Genomic DNA, 23,682 nt, shown 5'->3' with positions numbered 1-23,682 from the left:
CGTGAAGATCTTTTTTTGTACAGTTCTTCTGTGTATTCTTGCCACCTCTTCTTAATATCTTCTGCTTCTGTTAGGTCCATACCATTTCTGTCCTTTATCGAGCCCATCTTTGCATGAAATGTTCTTTTGGTATCTCTGATTTTCTTGAAGAGATCCCTAGTCTTTCCCATTTTGTTGTTTTCCTCTATTTCTTTGCATTGATTGGTGAAGAAGGCTTTCTTATCTCTCCTTACTATTCTTTGGAACTCTGCATTCAGATGTTTATATCTTTCCTTTTCTCCTTTGCTTTTTGCTTCTCTTCTTTTCACAGCTATTCGTAAGGCCTCCCCAGACAGCCATTTTGCTTTTTTGCATTTCTTTTCCATGGGGATGGTCTTGATCCATGTCTCCTGTACAATGTCACAAACCTCATTCCATAGTTCATCAGGCACTCTATCAGATCTAGGCCCTTAAATCTATTTCTCACTTCCACTGTATAATCATAAGGGATTTGATTTAGGTAGTTTTGCCTTTTCCAGAGTGTCAGAATTATATCATATGTAGCCTTTTCATATTGGTTTTTCTCCCTTAGGAATATGTATTTAAGGTTCCTCTATGTTCTTTTGTGAATTGATAACTCATTTCTTACTTTATTCTTTTAGATTGTTGAACAGATAAATACAAAACTGCCATCATCATTTGTAGAAAAACTGTTTATACCATCATCTAAACTACTATTTTTGCGTTATCATAAAGAAAAAGAGGTAAGTGATTGACTGATCAGGCTTTTGCTAACTTAGGTCATTAAAAAGTTTGACTCATGTTCATTACTTAGTAGGTACATAAATGAAATATTAAAATGATAAATATTTGATTTAGAATATTAGAAATTATAATAATTCACTTAATATTTGTTGAGTTTCATACTGTATACCTTGATGAATGATAGTTTTCTCAGGTTTCCATTAAATTTATTAAAATTTATATATATATGTCAAATGTTTATTGTTAGCTTCCTAACTGACTCCCAAGTCAAAGCCAATATAGACTTTCTAAGTAGATGTAGGAAAACCTGTCTCTATAAATTGCTGCTTGTATTTTTTCTGATACTGGCTTAAAAAACAGAAGGCCTTTTAAGAAATTCCACATTGTCATTTTTAGAGAATACTTTTTTGATAATAAAGCTTTATAGATTTTTAAATAGCTTACTGATACTGTGTAGGTTTCCTAAATTTTTTTTTGAAAAATTAAAGTCTTTGGTGTTTTAGACAGTGAATTTATCAGTCTTAAACTGATTTGTATCATCATTTTGCAGATAGTAATATGCTTTCCATTTAATTATTACTTTCCTGAATTCTCTTTTTAAGGTTGTTGCTGTAGCCCATGCTGTTTATCAAGCAGTGCTCAGTCTGAAGAATATTCCTGTTTTAGAGACTGCCTATAAATTAATTTTGGGAGAAATGACTTGTGCCCTAAACAATCTGCTACATAGTCTACAACTTCCTGATGCCTGTTCTGAAATAAAACATGAGGCTTTTAAGAATCATGTTTTCAATGTAGACAATGCAAAATTTGTAGTTATATTTGACCTTAGTGCTCTGACTACAATTGGAAATGCTAAAAACTCACTAATTGGGGTGAGTATTTACTTGTAATGGCTTTGTTTTATCCACATTTGAGCCTCTCCTCATTGCATGTTAACATGTTTCATTAACTACAAGGCGGTGTGTCTGCAGCATCACACAGAACAAACGGCCATATTTTGGATATGCTTGGATAATTAAAATTGACAGGAATATTTTCATGCTGTTATGTTTAGCTCTTGCCTTCCTTGATAAGTTTTTTATATCCTTTTTATTTTTTGAACTTGTATTTTAATGCTCTCTCCCATTTACTCTAGCATGCTTTTAGTAAACTTGTCAACATTTTCCGCAGGACAAGTTTGTGTAGTTCTAAAATGCAACCCTTTCTTCCCCTGGTACTCTTTTCCTTTTCCCACTAGAGTTAGTGCTTCCATATGTCCCTTAGTTTTTGACTACCCACTTTGGGAACATTCACATATTATTTTGGAAGAAGAAGAAAGATTTCATTCCTTTTAAGAAATCTGAAGTGACTGCTTTTGATTTATAATAATTGCTGTGCGTCATTGAAGTGAAAGTCACTCAGTGGTGTCCGACTCTTTGCAAGCCCATGGACTATACAGTCCATAGAGTTCTCCAGGCCAGAATACTGGGGTGGGTAGCCTTTCCCTTCTCCAGGAGATCTTCCCAACCCAGGAATCGAATCCAGATCTCCCGCATTGCAGGCGGATTCTTTACCAGCTGAGCCACAAGGGAAGACCAAGAATACTGGAGTGGGTAGCCTATCCCTTCTCCAGCGGCTATTCCCGACCCAGGAATCGAACCGGGGTCTCCTGCATTGCAGGTGGATTCTTTACCAACTGAGCTATCAGGGTATATTTCTCCCTCCTGTGGTACTTAGCAAAATTGAAAAGCATTGTTTACAATGAAAAGTAATGGAATATAATTAAGGGGTTAGTGTTTCTAAGAGAGAAGAGAGGGAAAACTCAAGATTTGGTACTTGTATTTGCATGCTGTCCATATTAGATCAGGTGCCCTGTGTCCCCTGCAGTGACTGTTCTTTCCCTCACTGCTGGGCTGCAGCTGACTCCTCTTTCGCATTCTAAAATTTGATTGTTGAGAAATTCACATTGTGTTCAGATTTGAGGTTTATATTCTACACTCTGAAAGTGAGAGGAAGTGGGGACAGAGTGGTCAGGTGAAAGGAGTATCTTAGCAATGGAAAGAAAGGGAAGAATGGTAAAGGCTTAGAGTGGCAGGATTTGCCCTTTTTTCATACTGGAGAGGGCAACTTGCCATTTATGGTATATGGAAAACTGAGGTAATCTACTACACTGAAGAGTGCAGGGGCTTTTGTTTAGACCAGGGATCAGCAAATTACAGTTCATGGACCAAATCTAGCTGCCCACTGCTTTTTTTTTCTTTCCTTTTTTTTTCTTTTAATTATTGAGATATAATTCACATAGTGTACAGTACCCATTTAAAGTGTACAATTCAGTGATTTTTAATATGTTCACAGAATTGTGCAACCATCACCAAACATCACCTCTTTTTGTAAAGACTTTTTATTGGAACATAGCCACTTTGATTCCTATTTTTTGTCTGTAACTTTTCTCACTGCAGTGGCAAAGTTGAGGAGTTGGACATTGTAACAGAGGTGTCACATAACCTGCAGAGGCTGAGGTATTTACTCTCTTATCTTCTCAAGAAGTATTTGCTGATCCCAGGTTTAGTGTACTAGCTTATTTCCAAATTTAAATCTGTCATTTTAATTTTTAAAAATGTGCAGACATATTCTGAAAGATAAACATTTTGTATGGTCATGTATGTCCTGGAGGAGCCAAACATTTACTTTCTTTGGTACATCATCAGATGTGGGCCCTGTCTCCAACTGTGTTTGCACTTCTGAGTAAGAATCTGATGATTGTGCATGGCGACCTGGCTGTTCATTTCCCTGCCATTCAGTATGCAGTGCTCTACACATTGTATTCTCATTGTACCAGGTAATGTATTTACACATACTTCTTAAGAATTGTCTGTTAAAAAAAAAAAAAAAAAAAGTTAGTTTTTAAAGGGAAGATGGACCCTTTAGAGTATACAGTGTAAAATAAAAATGTGTTGATTTAACTTTGGATTTGCTTTTTTTTTTTTAATGAGATATGACAAGATGATCCAAATTTTGTCTTCTAGGCATGACCACTTTATATCTAGTAGTCTTAGTTCATCATCCCCGTCCTTGTTTGATGGTGCCGTTATTAGTACTGTAACTACAGCTACAAAAAAACATTTCTCAATTATCTTAAATCTCCTGGGAATATTGCTTAAGAAAGATAATCTTAACCAGGACACAAGGTAACTAATATTTTATAATGTTTCTAACTTTTGGTTAATTTGAGTAAAAGAAATGAAGACTATCATTAGGGATAGGGCAGCTTCTTCATTATGAAACACTTTAAATTTTGTTTCATTATTTAGTCTAGCATTTCTTGTTTCCTGAAAGAATTACATGAAACCTTTCCTTCCTGCAATGTTTTATAGATGAATGTATTTGTAGAGATTTTAGAATTTTTTTTGCTACAATTTATGCTAGTTTGGGGAGATTTTCTTAAAAGACAGTTTTGTCAGAGGAATTTCTATAGTTTTAATATTTCTTATTTCTTGAAGTATTAAAAAAACCAAAAGAAAATTAATGTTAAAAGAATAGATTTTTCAAGTTGTTTTTCTATTTTTAGTTTTTATTAATGTTGAAATCAGCTGTGTATTTTATGTTTCAGGAAACTGTTAATGACCTGGGCTTTGGAAGTGGCTGGTTTAATGAAGAAGTCTGAAACATATGCACCTTTATTCTCTCTTCCATCTTTCCATAAATTTTGCAAAGGCCTTTTAGCCAACAGTAAGATTCTGTGATTATTTAATTTTTGTTAATCAGTGCTTAAAAGAGATCTTTGATAATGAGAGAAAGATAGTCACTTGAGTGCCTTTCATGAGTGGAAATGTCTCATCCCCATTTTAATGACAAAGGTGTAATCTGTCTTAATTTTTTTGCCAGTCTTAATATGTGAAAAAAGGTTGTTTTAAAGTGATTGTTAACATTTTTAAGCTTATGTGATTGTTGATACATTCCATGTACTTTTAAAATTTCCTTCAGAGAAAAGGTTTGGGTGAAGACTAGTCACCCTAAGTAGATTTTTGTTGAGTGTTAGCGTTTTCCCAAATGTTACTACTGCCAGTGAGAGAGGGTTCCAGGCAGGAACAACCCCTCATTCATAGTAGTCACTCACTGTTTATTGAAGTGAATGTGTTCAGAAATTTATGATGTACTGGCATAGAATTTCTTCTGGCAAGCTGAAAGTGTCTTTAAATTTTTAACAGCTCTGGTCGAAGATGTGAATATCTGTCTGCAAGCATGCAGCAGTCTACATGCACTGTCCTCTTCCTTACCAGATGATCTTTTACAGAGGTATGGATTAAATTAGATCCACTCTTTTGACCCTGGACCTAATAACTTAGAAATATTGCCACACTTGTATTATTTATTTCATTTTTTTGTAGGTGTGTTGATGTTTGCCGTGTTCAGCTAGTCCATAGTGGAACTCGTATTCGACAAGCATTTGGAAAGCTATTGAAGTCAATCCCTTTAGATGTTGTCTTGAGGTATAACAATTGTATCAATACAAAGACATCCCACAATGTTTAATTTAGGAAAAGACAAATTGTCTCTTAGTGAATTAATATCACATCTTTTGTGGTACTTCTTAATGATTGAAGAGATGGCAAAGGATCAAATCATGCAGGTCTAGAAGAAAATAACAAAAATTTGTAATTTTTATAAAGCTTATGATGATTGCTACAGAATAATACTTAAAGTGCCAAAATGTGTTTCTCAGTAGTTATTATTTGTAAAACTAAATTGCATTCTTTTATAGTTTTTAATTGGGTTAATTTTGGTGATTTAAGAACTTTAAATTTCAAAAAAAAAAAAAGAACTTTAAATTTCAAAGTTGTAGTAACCTTTATTTTTAATGTCTTAATTTTATCTGTTTTTACTGTCAGATTTAGTTAACAAGGAAGTATTTCATTTACAGCAGGAGGTAACCTTTTAACTAAAGGATTTTGTGTAACAGTGACTTTATTTTCTGTCTACAGCAATAACAATCACACAGAAATTCAAGAAATTTCTTTAGCATTAAGAAGTCACATGAGTAAAGCACCAAGTAACACATTCCACCCACAAGATTTCTCTGATGTTATTAGTTTTATTTTGTATGGAAACTCTCATAGAATAGGGTAAGACCTTTCTTTGACTCTTTCATCTGGGAAAAGTACTTTAAATATATTTGAATATCTTAACCCTGTGCCCAATTTAGAGGAGAAAATACATCAGGGGTGGCAGAATAGAAAGTAATGTTCTTTTCAAATGAGTTGTTTTAAGTTTTCAATAGTAGGAGGAATTGCTTTGAAGATGGCACCTGAAGAGATAAAAATGAGCTTTACACTTGATAGTAAAGGTGAAGTGTGGTTCACATGTAACTGATGTGTCCTAGTCATCAGTGCTTTGGGGAGGGGCCTGAGGGTGTAGACATTCTGGAGACTTTTACTTGCAGTGAATATTTTATCCTGATGGCCAAACTGTCATGAGCCTTTTACCCTAATAATCTGTCCACACTATACCCTACTCTATTTCAGCCGTAAAAGACTTTAAAATGAGAGGTGGGGATATAATTAATGCTTCCCAGTTTTATAGGTTTGCCTTTTTGAAGTAGGGGAAAAGTCCTATATTCCCATTTCCCTTGCAATTTGTTTTTTTGTTATTGTCTGTTTTTTCTTCAAATGAAATTGTCATTAAATATGAAACTTCTTTTTCCAGGAAGGACAATTGGTTAGAAAGATTGTTCTATAGCTGCCAGAGACTGGATAAACGTGACCAATCAACGATTCCCCGCAATCTGCTAAAGACAGATGCTGTCCTCTGGCAGTGGGCTATTTGGGAAGCAGCACAGTTCACTGTCCTTTCTAAGCTGAGGACCCCACTCGGCAGAGCTCAGGATACCTTCCAAACAATTGAAGGTAATTGACTCTGCACTGTTTCAGACTTTGCAATGTAAATACTTTCAAGCTTGCGTTAAGAAATAATGGATTTTTTATCTTCATTAAAACAGAACTTTGAGAGTACACAGTTTTTTCATTTAATACTTTATCAGTTAATCTAGATATGTTCGTTAGAATAAGCTTTTATTAAATAATTGTGTCATGTGTGTTCATTCACAAAGTTGCTAGCAAATTTGGAAAACTCAGCAGTGGCCACAGGACTGGAAAAGGTCAGATTTTATTCCAATTCCAAAGAAAGGCAATACCAGAGAATGCTCAGACTACCGCACAATTGCACTTGTGTCACATGCTAGCAAAGTGATACTCAAAATTCGGCAAGCCAGGCTTCAACAGTACGTGAACTGTGAACTTCCAGATGTCCAAACTGGATTTAGAAAAGGCAGAGGAACCAGAGATCAAATTGCCAATGTCCGTTGGATCATTGAAAAAGCAAGAGAGTTTCAGAAAAACATATACTTTTGCTTCATTGACTATGCCAAAGCCTTTGACTGTGTGGATCACAACAAACTGTGGAAAATTCTTAGAGATGGAAATGCCAGACCACCTGCCCTGCCTCCTGAGAAATCTGTATGCAGGTCAAGAAGCAACAGTTAAGAGCTGGACATGGAACAACAGACTGGTTCCAAATCGGGAAAGGAGTACAAGGCTGTATGTTGTCACCCTGCTTATTTAACTTATATGCAGAGCACATCCTGAGAAATGCTGGACTGGATGAAGCACAAGCTGGAATCAAGATTGCCAGGAAAAATATCAGTAACCTCAGATGCGCAGATGACACCACTGTAATGGCAGAAAGTGAAGAACTAAAGAGCCTCTTGATGAAAGTGAAAGAGGAGAGTGAAAAAGTTGGCTTAAAGCTCAGCATTCAGAAAACGAAGATCATGGCATCTGGTCCCATCACTTCGTGGCAAATAGATCAGGAAACAGTGGAAGCAGTGACAGACTTTATTTTTGGGGCTCCAGAATCACTGCAGATGGTGACTGCAGCCATGAAATTAAAAGACGCTTGCTGTTGGACAGCAAGGAGATCCAACCAGTTTATCCTAAAGGAAATCAGTCCTGAGTATTCATTGGAGACTGATGTTGAAGCTGAAACTCTAATACGTTGGTTAACTGATGCAAAGAAACGACTTATTTGAAAAGACCCTGATGCTGGGAAAATTGAAGGTGGGAGAAGGGGGTGACAGAGGATGAAATGGTTGGATGGCATCACTGCCTCAATGGATATGAGTTTGATTAAACTCTGAGAGTTGGTATGGACAGGGAGGCCTGGTGTGCTGCAGTCCATGGGTTCACAAAGAGTTGGACACAACTGAGCGACTGAACTGAACTGAAATAATTGTGTCGTATGTGTTTGTTCACGAACTTAGGGAATTTGTGTGGAGAAGACATTTTTTCCTTCTAAAAATGGAAAGATCATTTTGTTTTTAAGTGACGGATATGCAGAGGATACTTGCTAAATGTGAATTTGTGAAATTATGTCCAAGAACTTCTAGAATCTTTGAAGACTCCTTTTAAATGTGGAATGTTGTCTTTGGTTGTAGGTATCATTAGAAGTCTTGCAGCTCACACATTAAACCCCGATCAAGATGTTAGTCAGTGGACAACTGCAGACAATGATGAAGGCCACAGTAGCAACCAGCTTAGACTTGTGCTGCTTCTGCAGTATCTGGAAAACCTGGAGAAGTTAATGTATAATGCATATGAAGGATGTGCCAATGCATTAACATCGCCTCCCAAGGTTGGTTTCAGTGGGCTGGATGTTGATTTACAGCAGTTTTGTGGTCAAACCTGGCAGCGTGAGCAGAGCTGAAATCACAGTAGACTTGTATATATGCTTTATGTGTATTTCAGACGTTTCTGCCTGTAATTTGTCAGAACCAGTCCTGAGCTCTTCTTTCTCTTCTAAAGGTCATTAGGACTTTTTTCTATACCAATCGCCAAACTTGTCAAGACTGGCTGACTCGGATCCGACTCTCCATCATGAGGGTTGGATTGTTGGCAGGCCAGCCTGCTGTGACAGTGAGACACGGCTTCGATTTGCTTACAGAAATGAAGACAAATCCGTCTCAGGTAAAGTGGTGTGTGTGGAGTTAGTTAAATCTGTTAATTAGAAAAACTTGGGGGTAATTCCTTTGCTATGATCTAATCTATGGATAGGGGCTTCCCAGGTGGTACTGGTGGTAAAGAATCTGCCTGCCAGTGCAGGAGATGCAAGAGACTAGGGTTCGATCCCTGGGTTGGGAAGATCCCCTGGAGTAGGAAATGGCAACCCACTCCAGTATTCTTGAGTGGGAAATCCCATGGACAGAGGATTTTGGGGCTCCAGTCCATGGGTCTGCAAAGAGTCAGATGCAACTGAGCACACAGTCTGTGGATAAAATAAAGGTTCTATTGATATTTAAAACTTTTCATCCAATATTTTTATACAAGCAATAACTTCCAAAGTTGCCTATTTATATTTTTTACTTAGAGTATGTGAAAATATTCATTACTTAGGCTTAAAGATTGGAACTTCTAAGAAATTCATGTATATAAGAAAACTTTTATAATCACTTGTAATGATTATATAGTATATAGGAAAGTATAATTTATAATATGTGTAAAAATATAATATTAATAACATTATAATATGTGGGGAAAGTGCTGACTTGTAGGTGGGGTTACTAAATAGAATCCAAAAATTGCAAATGTCTACTAGTTAATATCAATAGGCAATATGCAAAAACATAAAATTAGGCATTCTTTGATTCATGGTTATTTAAATTTTTGCTTTGTATTTACTTCATGTATTACTCCTAAAGATGCCACAGCTGAAATGGTAAAGTTTTTTTTTTATTTTGTGAAGATTAACACCCAAGTGCTATTTATTACAGTCCATCAGCACCCCTCCCCCTCGTATCTACAGTATACATGACGTTTTAGGAAATTCTAATAATGTAATTTCATCATTGTAAAAGCAATTGTTAAATAAATTTGACTTTAAATAGGCTTTAGGTTGTGATCAGTAGTTGTAAATTTAGTAGAGATTTGAATTTTGAGGGTATTGACGTCTTTGATTTTTTTTTTGAATGGCCACTTTCAGGGAAATGAATTGGAAGTAACTATCATGATGGTGGTAGAAGCATTGTGTGAACTTCATTGTCCTGAAGCTATACAGGGAATTGCTGTCTGGTCGTCTTCGGTTGTTGGAAAAAATCTTCTCTGGATTAATTCAGTGGCCCAACAGGCTGAAGGGAGGTAAGTTAGAAGGAAGGAAATGGGTGATAGGAGTTCTTTATGTTAAGTTTTTTTGTGTTACTCACTGACTCTGTAATTAAATGTTAATTACATTTAATGTTGATTCTTAATTGATAACTTTTCGTGTCAGAATCTGATACAAATTCCCCTTGATAGCCAGAGTTCTCACTTATTAGCTCTAAACTTACTCGATTCCTGTAGGCAAACTCTTTGCATACCTTGGATTCCTCTGTATATGTTCAAGTGAGTTTTATCAAATATGGAAAATGTAGGGAAAATAAGGGTCATAATTCCATCTCTTATTGGTAACTTGTTTTGTTGTACATGCTTTTCTATTTCTTTTTCTTTTATATCCAGTTTTCTATCCTCTTTTCACAGAAATAGCAGTGTTTCTGCTGGTTACATGATTTTGCTTTTTCTACTCAGCAGGATTTAAAAAAAAATATTTTGCCCTGTTAAATTTTCTACAGTGTGATTTTTAACAATACATATTTTTTTTTTTGAGTGCACCATAATTTAACATTCCTTATTGTTGGACAGCAGAATTATTTGGGATTTTCTTTTTACTAATCTTAATGCACCACGGCATTTAATTCTTTGCTCATGTTTGTGATTGTTTTCTTTGAATGCATTCCTGAAGGTTGATTTACTGTTAATAGAAGAAAGGCTACAGACCATCAGGCTTATGATACATACTGTTGCTAATTTACCCTATGTAAAAGATGGTTCCCACCTGTATTCCTAACAACAAAAATAACCTTTTCCCTTCTCCTTTGTGTATATAGAGGGCCACTGCGAAACAAGAACTCTGCCATCATTTAATGAAAATGCTTGTTTTAATATAAATTTCTTTATTACTAATTAATAGTAGAGGTTTCCCCATATGCTACTGACCATCTGTGATTATTGAAAACATAGATGATGTCTTTATGGCCTCTTGGTTTTTTGGTTACTGATCTGTGAGATTTTATTATACACCAGGATTATTGATGCTATCTATCTTCTTGTTTGGTAATTTGTTTTTAATATTCATTTTGGGGGGGTTTTGTTCTTGTTTTTCTTTTTTTGATGCCCAAAGTTTCAAATTATGGTGTCATTAGATCTGTTAACTTTCATGTGTTTTAGTGTTTATTTTTCTGTTGAGTCTCTGCATACATTGAGATCAGATACTTACTGATATTTTCTGTTAGTTTATACCTTCTCTTTTCTTAAACATTTAATGATCTTTGGATTTATTTTCATTTTTTTGTGAGTAAGAAGTCTAATTTTGTGCCTGCTCAGGCCCACACAAAATAATCAACTTATTGTCTCCACTCAATTTATTGAATAACTCATTCTTTCCAGTGTTTTTAGAAATGAAATATGTGGATAATTAAAAAATAAGACTGTTTGAACTTGTGTTGAAGGTTTGAAAAGGCCTCTGTGGAGTACCAGGAGCACCTGTGTGCCATGACAGGTGTCGATTGCTGCATCTCTAGCTTCGACAAATCCGTTCTCACATTGGCTAATACTGGGCGTAATAGTGCCAGCCCCAAGCATTCTTTGAATGGTGAGCATTCCAAGTTTAAACAAACAGTTGTAGTCAAATAATTTGTACTCGTGATCTTACTATACATTTTTAGATATCTCTGCTCTTTGAAATATTTATAACTGCTTTGGATCTCTCTTGCTGTCTCTTTATTTTATGAAATGTTTTCACTTAGGTGAATCCAGAAAAACTGTGCTTTCCAAACCAACTGATTCTTCTCCTGAGGTTATAAATTATTTGGGAAATAAAGCATGTGAGTGCTACATTTCAATAGCTGATTGGGCTGCTGTACAGGAGTGGCAGAATGCTATCCATGACTTGAAAAAGAGCACTAGTAGTACTTCTCTCAACCTAAAGGCTGATTTCAACTACATAAAGTAAGGATTTCTTTTCAGTTATGAATTATACTTAACCCCATTAAAATTTTTTTCAGTAACTTTATTTAAAGTCTTATTTTATGGCAGAAAAATATTAAAATCATTTATTATGACAAGATGCTTGTAGTTCTAATAATACTGCCATTCTTAAAATGACTACAATGAGAAACCAACATTAGAGGTGAGGAGGATATTCATGTAGAGGGAAAACATATTTGTATGTTGAAATAGTCATTTGGGATTGAGTCTCAGAACCTGTTCTAAAATCTTAATGAAATAAAGAAATTGGTCACTGCTTTAGAAAGGATAATACTTGATGGCATTATTTCTAAATTAAAAGTGAAAGTGAAGTCGCTCAGTCGTGTCTGACTCTTTGCGACCCCATGGACTGTAGCCTGTCAGGCTCCTCCATCGATGGGATTTTCCAGGCAAGAGTGCTGGAGTGGATTGCCATTTCCTTCTCCAGGGGATCTTCCCGACCCAGGAATCGAACCTGGGTCTCCCTCATTGCAGGCAGATGCTTTACCGTCTGAGCCACCAGGGAAGCCCCATTTCTAAATTAGGTGTGACTATATCAAAAACATTTTTTTAAAGAGGACAGAGTTTATGACATTTGTAAATCAAACTCCCTTTCTTATTTTCTCTTCTTCCTTTTATTCCTTTGAGCATTTATTAATATCTTAATTTGAAATTTGAGTACAAGCTGTGTCCCAGACCCTTGGCTGAGATGATAAGGGTTGTTAGTCTTGCCATCAGGGAGCTCTCTAGTGAGTAAATGAGTTAGTGGGTAATTTCTCCATTGAACATGTACTGAGTGCCGGCCAGTGGGGTGCAACACTGTGTACAACAGACACACATTCTCACCCTTGAGGAGCTGACCTTCTAGTGAGGAGTAGACACAGGCAGACTAGCTTGGGAAAAACCATCAGCATGTCATTTGAGCACAGGCTTGAGGAAGCAGATCTCTTGCAAAGATGATAGACTTGGAGTGTTCTGGAAATGCCTGGGAGGCCACTGTGGTTGGAGCTGAGTGAATAATAGGCCATAAGGGTAGAGAAGTAAGATTTTGAGTCCCAGTAAGATAGAAGATCTTAGGTGGGATTTGAAGAAGTATCTGACCTACTGGCTTTCTTTGCTAGGTTGTCAGCAGGCTGGAGGTGAGGGGCTAGGGTGGGAACGTTTGGCCATTGAACTGTGGGGTGAAGGTACAGAGAGAAAAAAGATGCTATTAATTGAAATAAGAACACACAGAAGACAATGAAATTTTTTCTGAGATGTCAGTTATTAGCTGAAAGTACAAGGCATAGTGGGGACACAGCAAACCTACCTTTGGAGAGGACTCGGACTCTGTGGTGGCAGAAATAATAAGTGTGTTGGTCAGCACATCAAGACAGTTCATTAATGCCAGGTGATTGCAGCTCACCCAAGAAGCTGGGATTTGTTAAGGTAGAAGCAGGCACAATCATTTCCAGTGCTGTATTCTGGCTGGGTTGTGATGGAAGTGACACGGTGAGAGGGATAGGAAAAGAAGAGAGAAGTGGAGAAGAGGAAATTGAGAAACTGTAACCTTGAAGCTGGGAGGGATTTGGGGGCAGGAGGAGAAGGGGACGACAGAGGATGAGATGGCTGGATGGCATCAGCGACTCGATGGACGTGAGTCTGGGTGAACTCCGGGAGTTGGTGACGGACAGGGAGGCCTGGCGTGCTGCGATTCATGGGGTCGCAAAGAGTCGGACACGACTGAGCGACTGAACTGAACTGAACTGAAGTCCTCTTGTTGGTTCGATAGCAGCTGTAATAGGAATGGGAATGGAGTGAAAATAGATCTGAAAGTGGCAGTGGATTGCTGGGATGTAAGGCCCTCATCCTGGCCTTGAAGCTACAGATAGACTATTGGAAAGAGCTCGGGTATACCATGTTCAGGTCAGGTGAGGAGAAGGGAAGGAAAAATTCTTTGAAAGAAGAGGAACAGGTTCTGTAAAACAGTGGAAAAGTGAGCAAAGGAGGGAGGCCAGCAAAGAAGGTAGAACTAGGGTATCAGATTGAGGCAGTAAGACAGGAGGCCTACTGGGGCTTATGCTTTAGATGAGCAGTGAGGTGAGGCAGGGGATTTAGTGGTAGCTCGGGAAGAACTGGACGTTGAAGTTGCCCCCGCAGAGCTCTGCTGTTAGTGTTTTGGTCGGGCCCTCAAAGATAACATGCTGCAAAAAGAGGAAGGAAATGTGGAGTGTTGGGTATGCTAAACTGAGTATCTGTAGCTGTGAGTTTGTGGTTTGCACTCTAATTAAGATGGTAGTTGCATCTTCAGTGGTGGCCTATGTGGAAGGAACTTCATCACAGGAATACTGTGTAACTGCTCCCTTTTCCTATAATTTGTTCTATTTTTTTGAACGGCTCCACAGCCTGGAGAGAGTATAATACAAGCTAACCCAGTATTTTAATTACAGATCACTAAGCAGTTTTGAATCTGGAGAATTTATTGAATGCACTGAACAATTAGAATTGTTACCAGGAGAAAATATCAGTCTACTTACTGGAGGATCAAAAGAAAAAATAGGTATTAGATAATTTTAAAATTAAGTATTTTAATGAACAAATTGTTTAAAATGTTTGGCTTAGTATACTTTAGTGGAAAATCTGAAAGTTTTTGTACATTTATTGGGGCAGAGTGTGAAGCAATAAATTAGGTCTGTTCTCTTTACATCTGGCAAATATAAAACAGTTTAATTCAAATTAAGCAAACTAAAAAAGATTATTGTAATACTTAGAGATCTATCTAGCCATTTTCTTTGAAAAAGTGCAAGTGTTTAAATATTTTTCTTGCTTCACATCTTAATATGGTCGATTAATTAAACTCTTTATTATAACTAGAACATTTTAAAGAGTGTAGTACTGAAATTAAATATTGTGAATATTTTATGTGTTAACATTGATCTGCTGAATTCATTGTTTGCCCCATTAAATAGTAGGTTGACTTACTGATTTTTGAGTCTTTGAAAATGAACTCATTTTGGGAGGTCTGAGGTATTATGTGAAGTATTTTTATACTTTTTAAAATACTTTTTTTTATGCTGTTTTTATGCTTCACATAGAGTAATACCTCAGACCTCCCAAAATGCTATCAGAAATGCTTGATCATAGTGTCTGAACTTAAATATGAACTTAAACATGAAAGGAGGTATTCATTGGTGATTGTTTTTTTAATACTATCAAGATATCTTGTCATTCTTACACATTAAAAATGAATTAACTGAGTGGAACCTGTTTGATTTCTGTAGATATGAAAAAACTGCTTCCTAACATGTTAAGTCCAGATCCAAGAGAACTTCAGAAATCCATTGAAGTTCAGTTGTTAAGAAGTTCTGTTTGTTTGGCAACTGCTTTAAACCACATAGAACAAGATCAGAAGTGGCAGTCTATTACCGAGTAAGTTTAATCCTAAGGAGGTAAATATGTATTACGTGTGCCATATGGTAAATGTGTGTAGTTTGGTGGGGGTGAGGCAGTCACCGGATCACTGCAATGGTAGTCATCATAGCTTCATTTTAGTTGTAGGAGTTGTAGGTTGTGTAAATGCCGCTTGCAAATATACAGAGGTTGAAACTAAAGAACGTCAAAAATTCCATATCCCCAAACACAAATAGCTTGACTTGATTATGTCATTTTACTTAAAAGCAGGCGGTTCCTTTTTCTTCCCCCACTTTGGATGCCAGTGTGGTAGCATCTTATCACACTGCTTTATCCCTTTAGCGGTTACAAGTTGGAAAATGTTTTTTGTTAATTAGCAGCAAATATTTTGTTTCAGAAATGTGGTGAAGTACCTGAAGCAAACCTCCCGCATAGCTGTTGGACCCCTGAGACTTTCTACTCTAACGGTTTCCCAGTCTCTGCCAGTCCTAAGTACTTTACAGCTGTATTGCTCTTCTGCTTTGGAGAACACAGTTTCCAACAGACTTTCCACAGAGGTGCGTATGTATACATTTTTAACCAGGATATTCTTTTGACCATTAATAGGCATTAGTGTGGACAAGAGCTGTTTCTCAAGTTTTTTTAAAAAGTTTTAAAAATAACATTTGTAGCATTTTTGGACAAGCTATTAATATTAAATCCAGAAATCTAAAATGCCATTTTTCAGGCAGATTTTCACTGGAGAACTATGTGAGGAAGATGGAACATAAGAATGGCTAGTTGCTTAATTTTTCTTCTTCCTTCCTTTCCTCCTTTCCTCCTTCCTTTTTTTGCACGAGGAGTTGATTATGAAAATATATACCAGATTGTATAAGTTTCAGATTTGACTGAAAAGAAGACACAGTGCCTCCTCCTTCAAACAGGATAAAGTTTAACCAAAAGTGAACCCTTCCCAAGGGAAATAATCCTTGAGAATCTTTTTATGAAGCGGTTGTTTTATGTTTTTCTGTAACTTAGCTTTTGCTTTATAGAAAAAAACCCTTTTTTAATTAAAATATGACCACTTTATTGTAAATGCATTGATAAATTGGACTTAATATTCTGAAAAAAATATTTTTGCTTTTGGAAAAACAAAGGTTTTTGTCTTTTTCCCTTGTGATTAGAAGATACAGTGAAGGTAGAGGAAAGTTTAATAGATAAATCTAGAATAGATCTGAAGTAGCTGACTTGTGGGGTCATATAAGGATTCTTTTTACATTAAGTGGTTTTGACTTTTCTCTGGCAGGACTGTCTTATTCCACTCTTTAGTGAAGCTTTGCGTTCATGTAAACAGCATGATGTCAGGCCATGGATGCAAGCATTAAGATACACGATGTACCAGAGTCAGTTGTTGGAGAAAATAAAAGGTAACTAGTTGTTGTTTTTAATAGCTTTTTTGAGGTATAGTTATACATTTTGAATGTGTAGTTCATCAGTTTTGACATTTCTTCACGTGTGTAGCCACCAATACAGTCAAGATGCAGAACATTTATGTCACCCTCAAAGGTTTCCTTATGCTTCTTCCCAGGTATTTCTCCTGTCTGTCCTGTCTTGGGCAACTGCTTATTTGTTTCCCATCACTGTAGATTAGACTTGTCTTTACTAAATTTTTTTATGAATTGTACAGTGTGTTCTGTGTCTGGCTTCTCTTGCTCGCATTTTATTTTTTAAGGTTCCCTGTGTTGCATGTGTCAGTATTGCCATCCTTCCAACAGTTGAGTATATCCATTGTATGAATTCACCATAGTTTATCTGTTGATCCTTTAACAGATACTTGAGTTGTTTTCAAATTCAGGCTATTATGTATAAAGTTGCTATGATATTCATGTACAGGTCTTTGGTTGGGTATACATTTGCCTTTCTCTTAAATAAATACCTAGGATTAGAGTTGTTGGGTCATATGGTTTAACTTTTGAAATAGTTCACCAGTTTCTTATAAAGTGGTTGTATATTTTACATTACTTCTGACATCTATGTACTTGCAATAGTGGGTCTTTAGTTTTAGTCACTGGAGTGAATCTACAATAGTATCTCATTGTGGTTTTATTTGCATTTTCCAGATGATTAATGATATTGAGCATCTTTTCATTTGTATAGTGGCCATGTATAAGTATTCAACTCTTGCCTATTTTTAATGAAGACTTATATGTTCTGGATATTCAAATTCTTTGTCAGCTGTACTATACTGTGAATGCTTTAAATAATTCAAATGAATACAGAATTAGCATTTGTATAAATATTTCTCATTTTTAAGAAAGAAATGTCATGTTGAATGGATATTAGAAATTTCCTTTTGCTGTAAAACAGAAAAGTTGCCAGAATTCTGTAAAATTTGTCAAAAATGTGGTCGTCAGAGTTACTGAGTAAGTTTGCTACTAAATCTTAAGTCAGCTAATGCTGGGATAGGGACTTGTGCTGCAAGGTGATGACTGGCAACTCTGATTCACCAGGACCTCAGTGCCAGATAGACCTAGTTTTGGATCATTTGCCCAACACTTGCAAATCGAGGAACCTCATGGCAAGTCATAAACTGCTGAATCACTTTGCTTATCAGTTATGGGGATTGCCCTGCTCAGATTCTTGAAAGGATTGACAAGGTATATAAAAGCCTTAGCACAGAGCGTGACATATAGTAGGGCTACAAGTATCATCTCCTTTCTCATCCTTTCTATACTGAATAAGTTTTAAAATTGAGAAGGAAATGTCAGTAACCTAACACGGAACTTCACTCTTCCTCACATTTCTTTTTTTATTTAGCAAACCCTTATCAAAATAATGTGCTTTGTGCCAGGTACTGTGCTGTAAGTTGGGATGTAATGGTGAACAAGAGAAGCCTGTTTTCTGCATTCCTAGGACCAAAGGGATTCTGAAGTCTAGCAGGGAAAATTGTCATCAAGCTAGGAACAGCAACACGGTGTGCTGACTGGAGATGCATGTACATGGTGCTTAAAATAATGCAACAGGGCCACTAATTTAATCCTAGGAATCAGAAAAGGACTTGGGGAGGAAGTAACATTTAAGCTGAGAAAGAAGGCAGACTGATTTAGAGAAAACACCATGTGTGAAGGCCACCAGCAGTAATAAAAGATTCTTAGAGGACTCAGTTCTCATCTAAGGGAGAATGGGAAGAGATGAAGCTGGATGAGATTGAGATTAGAGTGGAATGCAAGCATCAGTGCCTTACAAGCCAAATTTAGGAGTTAGGGAAGGGATGAAAGGGAAATTAAGTATTCAGATTTACTTTTGTATAAGATCAGTTCAGTTGCAGGTTGAAGAATAAATTGGAGCCTAAGGCAGAGCAGCAGAAGTCCCTGTGAAAGGTAACCAAAATAGTGACAGTAGGGACAGAAAAAAGCTGATGTGACGTGAGGATTGACAGTAAAGTCTTAAGATTTAAGATGACTGCCAGATTCCTTCTCAGGTAGCCAGGTTGATCATGTGCCTTTACCCAAGAACGAAAACAGAGAAGGAAGTAAGAGATCTGTTGGAGGGTGGTGGGAAATGGATTCCATGTGACACAGGTTAAAGTGCCTTTGAAATACCCGAGTATAGGTGACTAGACTGGTAGGCAGGTGGGACTCAGATGTCAGGTCTGCTCTAGAGATAAGATTCAAGCACCATCAGCATTTGTATGGTAATTGAAGCCCCAGGAGCAGATGATATTGTCCAGGGAGAGTATGCAGAGTGAGAAGAGTAGAGAGCCTAGGCTTGACCCCAGGAGCCCCAGTTATAGCGGATGGGTAGTGGACGAGAAGGAGACTGAGAAGCTGATTCTTCAGAAAGGTAGGAGTAAACCAGAAGGAAATGGCATGGTAGAAGGGCAGAGGGTACTTATTCAAGAAGTGGGGATGGTCTAGCCTTATCCTCATCTCCTGCCCATTGGCCTAGGCTCTTCACTAGGTGCAGAAACTTAAAAAGTTAATTTCTTAGACTGGACAATTTTTACTTTCATCTACTCCATTGTATACATTCATTTTAACAAACATTTATTGTTCATTGTGTGCCAGGCACTATGCTAACTTCTAGGGATTTGAAGATGATGAAAAATGAATTATCTTTATTTAGGGAGGCAGTGGTAAAGAGAATAATTGGGGAAGGAATTTTTGGCCATGTTTTTGTGCTCTCTGGGATTAGACCAATCTGGGACTAATAAAACATTTTCTTCTCTGCAGAACAAACAGTTCCAATTAGAAGCCATCTCATGGAATTAGGTCTAACAGCAGCAAAATTTGCTAGAAAACGGGGGAATGTGTCACTTGCAACAAGATTGCTGGCACAGTGTAGCGAGGTTCAGCTGGGAAAGACTACCACTGCACAGGATTTAGTCCAGCACTTTAAAAAACTATCAACTCAAGGTCAAGTGGATGAAAAATGGGGGCCTGAACTTGACATTGAAAAAACAAAACTGCTATATACAGCAGGTTAGTAAAATAATACGTGACTATATACTAAAAATCATGTGTATGAATGTTACTGTGTATGGTAATAGAAAAGTTGATTTTTTTTCAACTTTTGCAGAACATTTGCGTCCTGAATAAGTTTTGTGTAATTGAGTTATCTATATAGTTTGGTGCTTTTGATTTTGTTATTATTATAGTAAGAAATGTTTCCAGAAATCATTGATTATCACTGAATTTACAATATTACTTTACCCTGAAAGAATATCATTTGTTTATTGCTAAGAGATGGTGTTTTGATCTTTTTATAGGCCAGTCAACACATGCAATGGAGATGTTGAGTTCCTGTGCCATCTCTTTCTGCAAGTCTGCCAAAGCTGAGCATGCTGTTGCCAAGTCAATTTTGACATTGGCTAAATGGATCCAGGCAGAATGGAAAGAAATCTCAGGACAGCTGAAACAGGTTTACAGAGCTCAGCAGCAGCAGAACTTCACGGGTCTTTCTACTTTGTCTAAAAACATACTCACTCTAATTGAACTACCATCTGTTAATACGATGGAGGAAGAGTATCCTCGGATAGAGAGTGAATCTACAGGTAGAATTTGTTTTAATAGCCTTAAAATGTTAATTTTAGAGGTTATTTCCCCTGTTTTAAAGTTTACAATGTTGTGTGCATGCTCAGTTGCGTCTTGACTCTTTGTGACCCCATGAACTGTAACCCCCCTGGTGTCTCTGTCCATGGGATTTCTCACGCATGAATACTGGAGTGGGTTGCCATTTCTTACTCCAGGGGATCTTCCCAAACTAGGGATTGAACCTGCGTCTCTTGTATGTCCTGCATTGGCAAATGGGTTATAGGCTGACTATAATTTGCCACAAAAACTGTCTGTGGAAATTTAGTATATTATATTGCCCAGAAGTGACTCAAGCACATTTCTTTAGTATCTGACACCAACCATGTGGAAGTCACTGAACTCAAGCCTCCCAGGCCATACTTCCCAACTCCCCAGTTCATGGTGCTTTTATGGACTTAGATGTTTTTGCTGGCAGAAAGGTCCTACCTATGATATTTAAAATTCTTCCTCATACTGGGAAGAACTTAACATAGATATAGAATAGTGGCCTCTGATCCTATTGACTGGTGAAGCACAAAAACTACAGAAAGGTTCAAGTTTCACGTCCTGACACTAATGTATGTTCCTTACAGAAAGGTACTCGACAGATGGACTAGTTAATTCATTCAGTGTTTGGGTGCCTGTTGTGGTAGGCACCATTGTCCAGGTTTTACAGATTGAGAGATAACTAGACGTTTTGCTAAAACATTAGAATTTTGTTTATGTTGTTCATTTTGATGTTGTGAATCCTAGAACTGCAGTTACTTAGATTAGTCTAAGTAATTCTAATCTATGTACTATAGGTGTCTTTATTTGTAAGGCATATGGCTTGTTACCATTATAAATCTTCATATTGGCAAGTGGCACTATAGCAGGAGATTTCTTCATTTCTAAATTGGGGATAAAGATATTACTTCATGAATCTCTCATTGAATGAAATTGTCTACTTATCACATATTATTTTTGCCAGAATTTTTAAGCTGAATCTAATTGTGAGGAAATGGCCAATCATATCCAAAATACAAGACACTCTACTACACGTCTGACACCTGAACTGTTTGTAAAGTTCGGTGTCATGAAAAACATTGATGTGTTTTACAGGCTTACTTGAGAAGCTGAGTGATTGATTTCAACATGTTAGCCTTTCAGAAAAGCATAATACAAATGTGTGCTTTATCAAATTATGTACCATTATAATGTTATAGGACTTACTGACCGATAGCAAATTCCTAAAATGTAAATGAAAATGCTGTTAGAAATTTATGAATGTGACATTGTTATTTTTTTTTTTCCCCATCATGGCAGTACATATTGGAGTTGGGGAACCTGACTTCATCTTGGGACAGCTGTATCATCTGTCTTCAGTACAGGCACCTGAAGTAGCCAAATCTTGGGCCGCATTGGCTAGTTGGGCTTACAGGTGGGGCAGAAAGGTGGTTGACAATGCCAGGTATGTATGTTAAAATGTGTAATTTATTTAATGCATTGCAAAATAGAGATTTAAAATGTCTACTGACATGGCAAAGCTTTGGTAGCTGAAATACTGATGATTTGTTTTATTTTTATAGTCAGGGAGAAGGTGTTCGTCTGTTGCCTAGAGAAAAATCTGAAGTTCAGAATCTGCTCCCAGACACCATAACCGAAGAAGAAAAAGAGAGAATATATGGTATTCTTGGTCAGGCTGTGTGTCGCCCAGCGGGGATTCAGGCAAGAAAAACCTGATACAGTATTTTGGGGGAAATAGTGTTCTAAATAGCATATACCTGATTAAATATTTCAGATGAAACTTCGATAAGATGAAAGTGAATTAAAATATTTTTCTAAGAAGAATGTGATTTGAGAAATCAAGTCATTTCCTTAGGGTTCTGTTAAAAAAGGTGAAGTTCTTTTTATGTAAAATAGATTTCTCTTTTCACTGCTCTTATCAGATATTAGCTTCTTATCACTAGCTTAGAAGCTTTTTAAAATATGCTCATGTCTAAGCACTACCCCACATATTCTGAATGGAATGTTTGTGTATGTGTTGGGCATAGGAGGGTTTGTGTAAGTTTACTAGGTGATATTTATACAGCCATAGCTGAAAACCAGCCGACTAGATAGTCTGTATGATTTATTCCCTTCTGTCTCAAAATTCTATTAGTTCTAGAATGTTATAAGTCTAATTTGGTTGTAGACTTTAGACATGTGAATTTTATTTGCTGAGCTAAAACTGTTGACTTCTTGTTCTAGACTTTGGCATATATCAGTGTCTGCCAAAGCTGGTCTTAGGTACGTGTGCAGTACTGTAGAGGGTCAGGTAATTCTCTGCAGGAAGAATATTATATTGTAACTGAAGCATTTAAATTCCCCAAATCAAAATCTTTAGTCTTTGCTAAATGCCTATATCCTTCTTCATTAGCTACATTGGTAAGAGAAGCATGGTAACATTTATTTAGCATGCATAGCACTAAATGTGGAATATTTTGATCTTTCATAAATGAGAAAATGCTTGCATATATTAGGAAAATCATGTACCTTTCTCCTTTTTAAAATTTGTGTCCCCAAATAGCATTTTTTTGCCCTGTTTTTCTTTAGGATGAAGATATAACGCTTCAGATCACAGAAAGTGAAGATAATGAGGAAGATGACATGGTTGATGTTATCTGGCGTCAGTTAATATCAAGTTGCCCATGGCTTTCAGAACTTGATGAAAGTGCAACAGAAGGAGTCATTAAAGTGTGGAGGAAAGTTGTGGACAGAATCTTCAGCCTGTATAAACTGTCCTGCAGCGCATATTTTACTTTCCTTAAACTCAATGCTGGGCAGGTAGGTAGCACAGTATTCTTTTATGAAAGTTTATTTGAAATTTCTTTTCTAGTAGATGAAAACAGCATTTGGAATTGTTTAATTGTATCCTCTTGTCTCTCATCCTTAGATTCCTTTAGATGAAGATGATCCTCGGCTCCATTTAAGCCACAGAGTGGAGCAGAGCACGGATGACATGATTGTGATGGCCACGCTGCGGTTGCTCAGGTTGCTCGTGAAGCACGCTGGGGAGCTTCGGCAGTATCTGGAACATGGCTTGGAAACAACACCTACTGCGCCTTGGAGAGGTGGTGGTCTAAATAAAATGTTTCAGGGAAAAGTACTTCTGGGTAGAATGTAGTAAGACAGTTGAAACATAATAGTTCCTTGGATTTCCCTGGCAGGCCAGTGGTTGAAACTATACTTTCACTGCAGGGGGTGTGGGTTCGATTCCTGGTTGGGGAACTGAGATCCTACGTGTTTCATGGTGTGGCCAAAAAAAAAGTTCCTATATGTTTACTGTTTGAATGTGTTATGAAATAGCTAAATTAGTTCAGACGACACTGTGGACTGCTTGTTATACCACTTCCCTTCCACCTTTTAGAGAAATGGAAGGCTGAGAGGCA

General features: G+C 36.9%; 1 protein-coding gene across 3 annotated transcripts in view; it reads left to right on the top strand.

Moving 5' to 3' along the window:
• The window catches only part of SMG1 (SMG1 phosphatidylinositol 3-kinase-related kinase), a 99,458-nt gene that overhangs the window by 43,022 nt on the left and 32,754 nt on the right, over positions 1 to 23,682 (top strand). For 2 of the 3 annotated variants that reach the window (XM_010832640.1, XM_010832641.1), the window contains 24 exons: positions 642 to 743; positions 1,347 to 1,616; positions 3,432 to 3,562; positions 3,750 to 3,911; positions 4,334 to 4,452; positions 4,932 to 5,019; positions 5,112 to 5,213; positions 5,706 to 5,846; positions 6,427 to 6,626; positions 8,213 to 8,409; positions 8,580 to 8,741; positions 9,754 to 9,908; positions 11,315 to 11,457; positions 11,612 to 11,813; positions 14,261 to 14,370; positions 15,092 to 15,239; positions 15,619 to 15,778; positions 16,507 to 16,627; positions 19,433 to 19,681; positions 19,969 to 20,253; positions 21,578 to 21,722; positions 21,841 to 21,979; positions 22,847 to 23,077; positions 23,187 to 23,364. In XM_010832640.1, coding sequence (XP_010830942.1) covers positions 642 to 743; positions 1,347 to 1,616; positions 3,432 to 3,562; positions 3,750 to 3,911; positions 4,334 to 4,452; positions 4,932 to 5,019; positions 5,112 to 5,213; positions 5,706 to 5,846; positions 6,427 to 6,626; positions 8,213 to 8,409; positions 8,580 to 8,741; positions 9,754 to 9,908; positions 11,315 to 11,457; positions 11,612 to 11,813; positions 14,261 to 14,370; positions 15,092 to 15,239; positions 15,619 to 15,778; positions 16,507 to 16,627; positions 19,433 to 19,681; positions 19,969 to 20,253; positions 21,578 to 21,722; positions 21,841 to 21,979; positions 22,847 to 23,077; positions 23,187 to 23,364 — 3,940 coding nt within the window. Of the gene's footprint in view, positions 1 to 641; positions 744 to 1,346; positions 1,617 to 2,301; positions 3,243 to 3,431; positions 3,563 to 3,749; positions 3,912 to 4,333; positions 4,453 to 4,931; positions 5,020 to 5,111; positions 5,214 to 5,705; positions 5,847 to 6,426; positions 6,627 to 8,212; positions 8,410 to 8,579; positions 8,742 to 9,753; positions 9,909 to 11,314; positions 11,458 to 11,611; positions 11,814 to 14,260; positions 14,371 to 15,091; positions 15,240 to 15,618; positions 15,779 to 16,506; positions 16,628 to 19,432; positions 19,682 to 19,968; positions 20,254 to 21,577; positions 21,723 to 21,840; positions 21,980 to 22,846; positions 23,078 to 23,186; positions 23,365 to 23,682 lie in introns of those variants that run through there. The other variant, XM_010832642.1, reaches the window with a different exon arrangement.

Source organism: Bison bison, unplaced genomic scaffold, assembly GCF_000754665.1.
Source record: "Bison bison bison isolate TAMUID 2011002044 unplaced genomic scaffold, Bison_UMD1.0 scf7180017861855, whole genome shotgun sequence".
Classification (NCBI taxonomy): Eukaryota; Metazoa; Chordata; class Mammalia; order Artiodactyla; family Bovidae; genus Bison; species Bison bison.
This window is presented reverse-complemented; position numbering and strand designations above follow the sequence as displayed.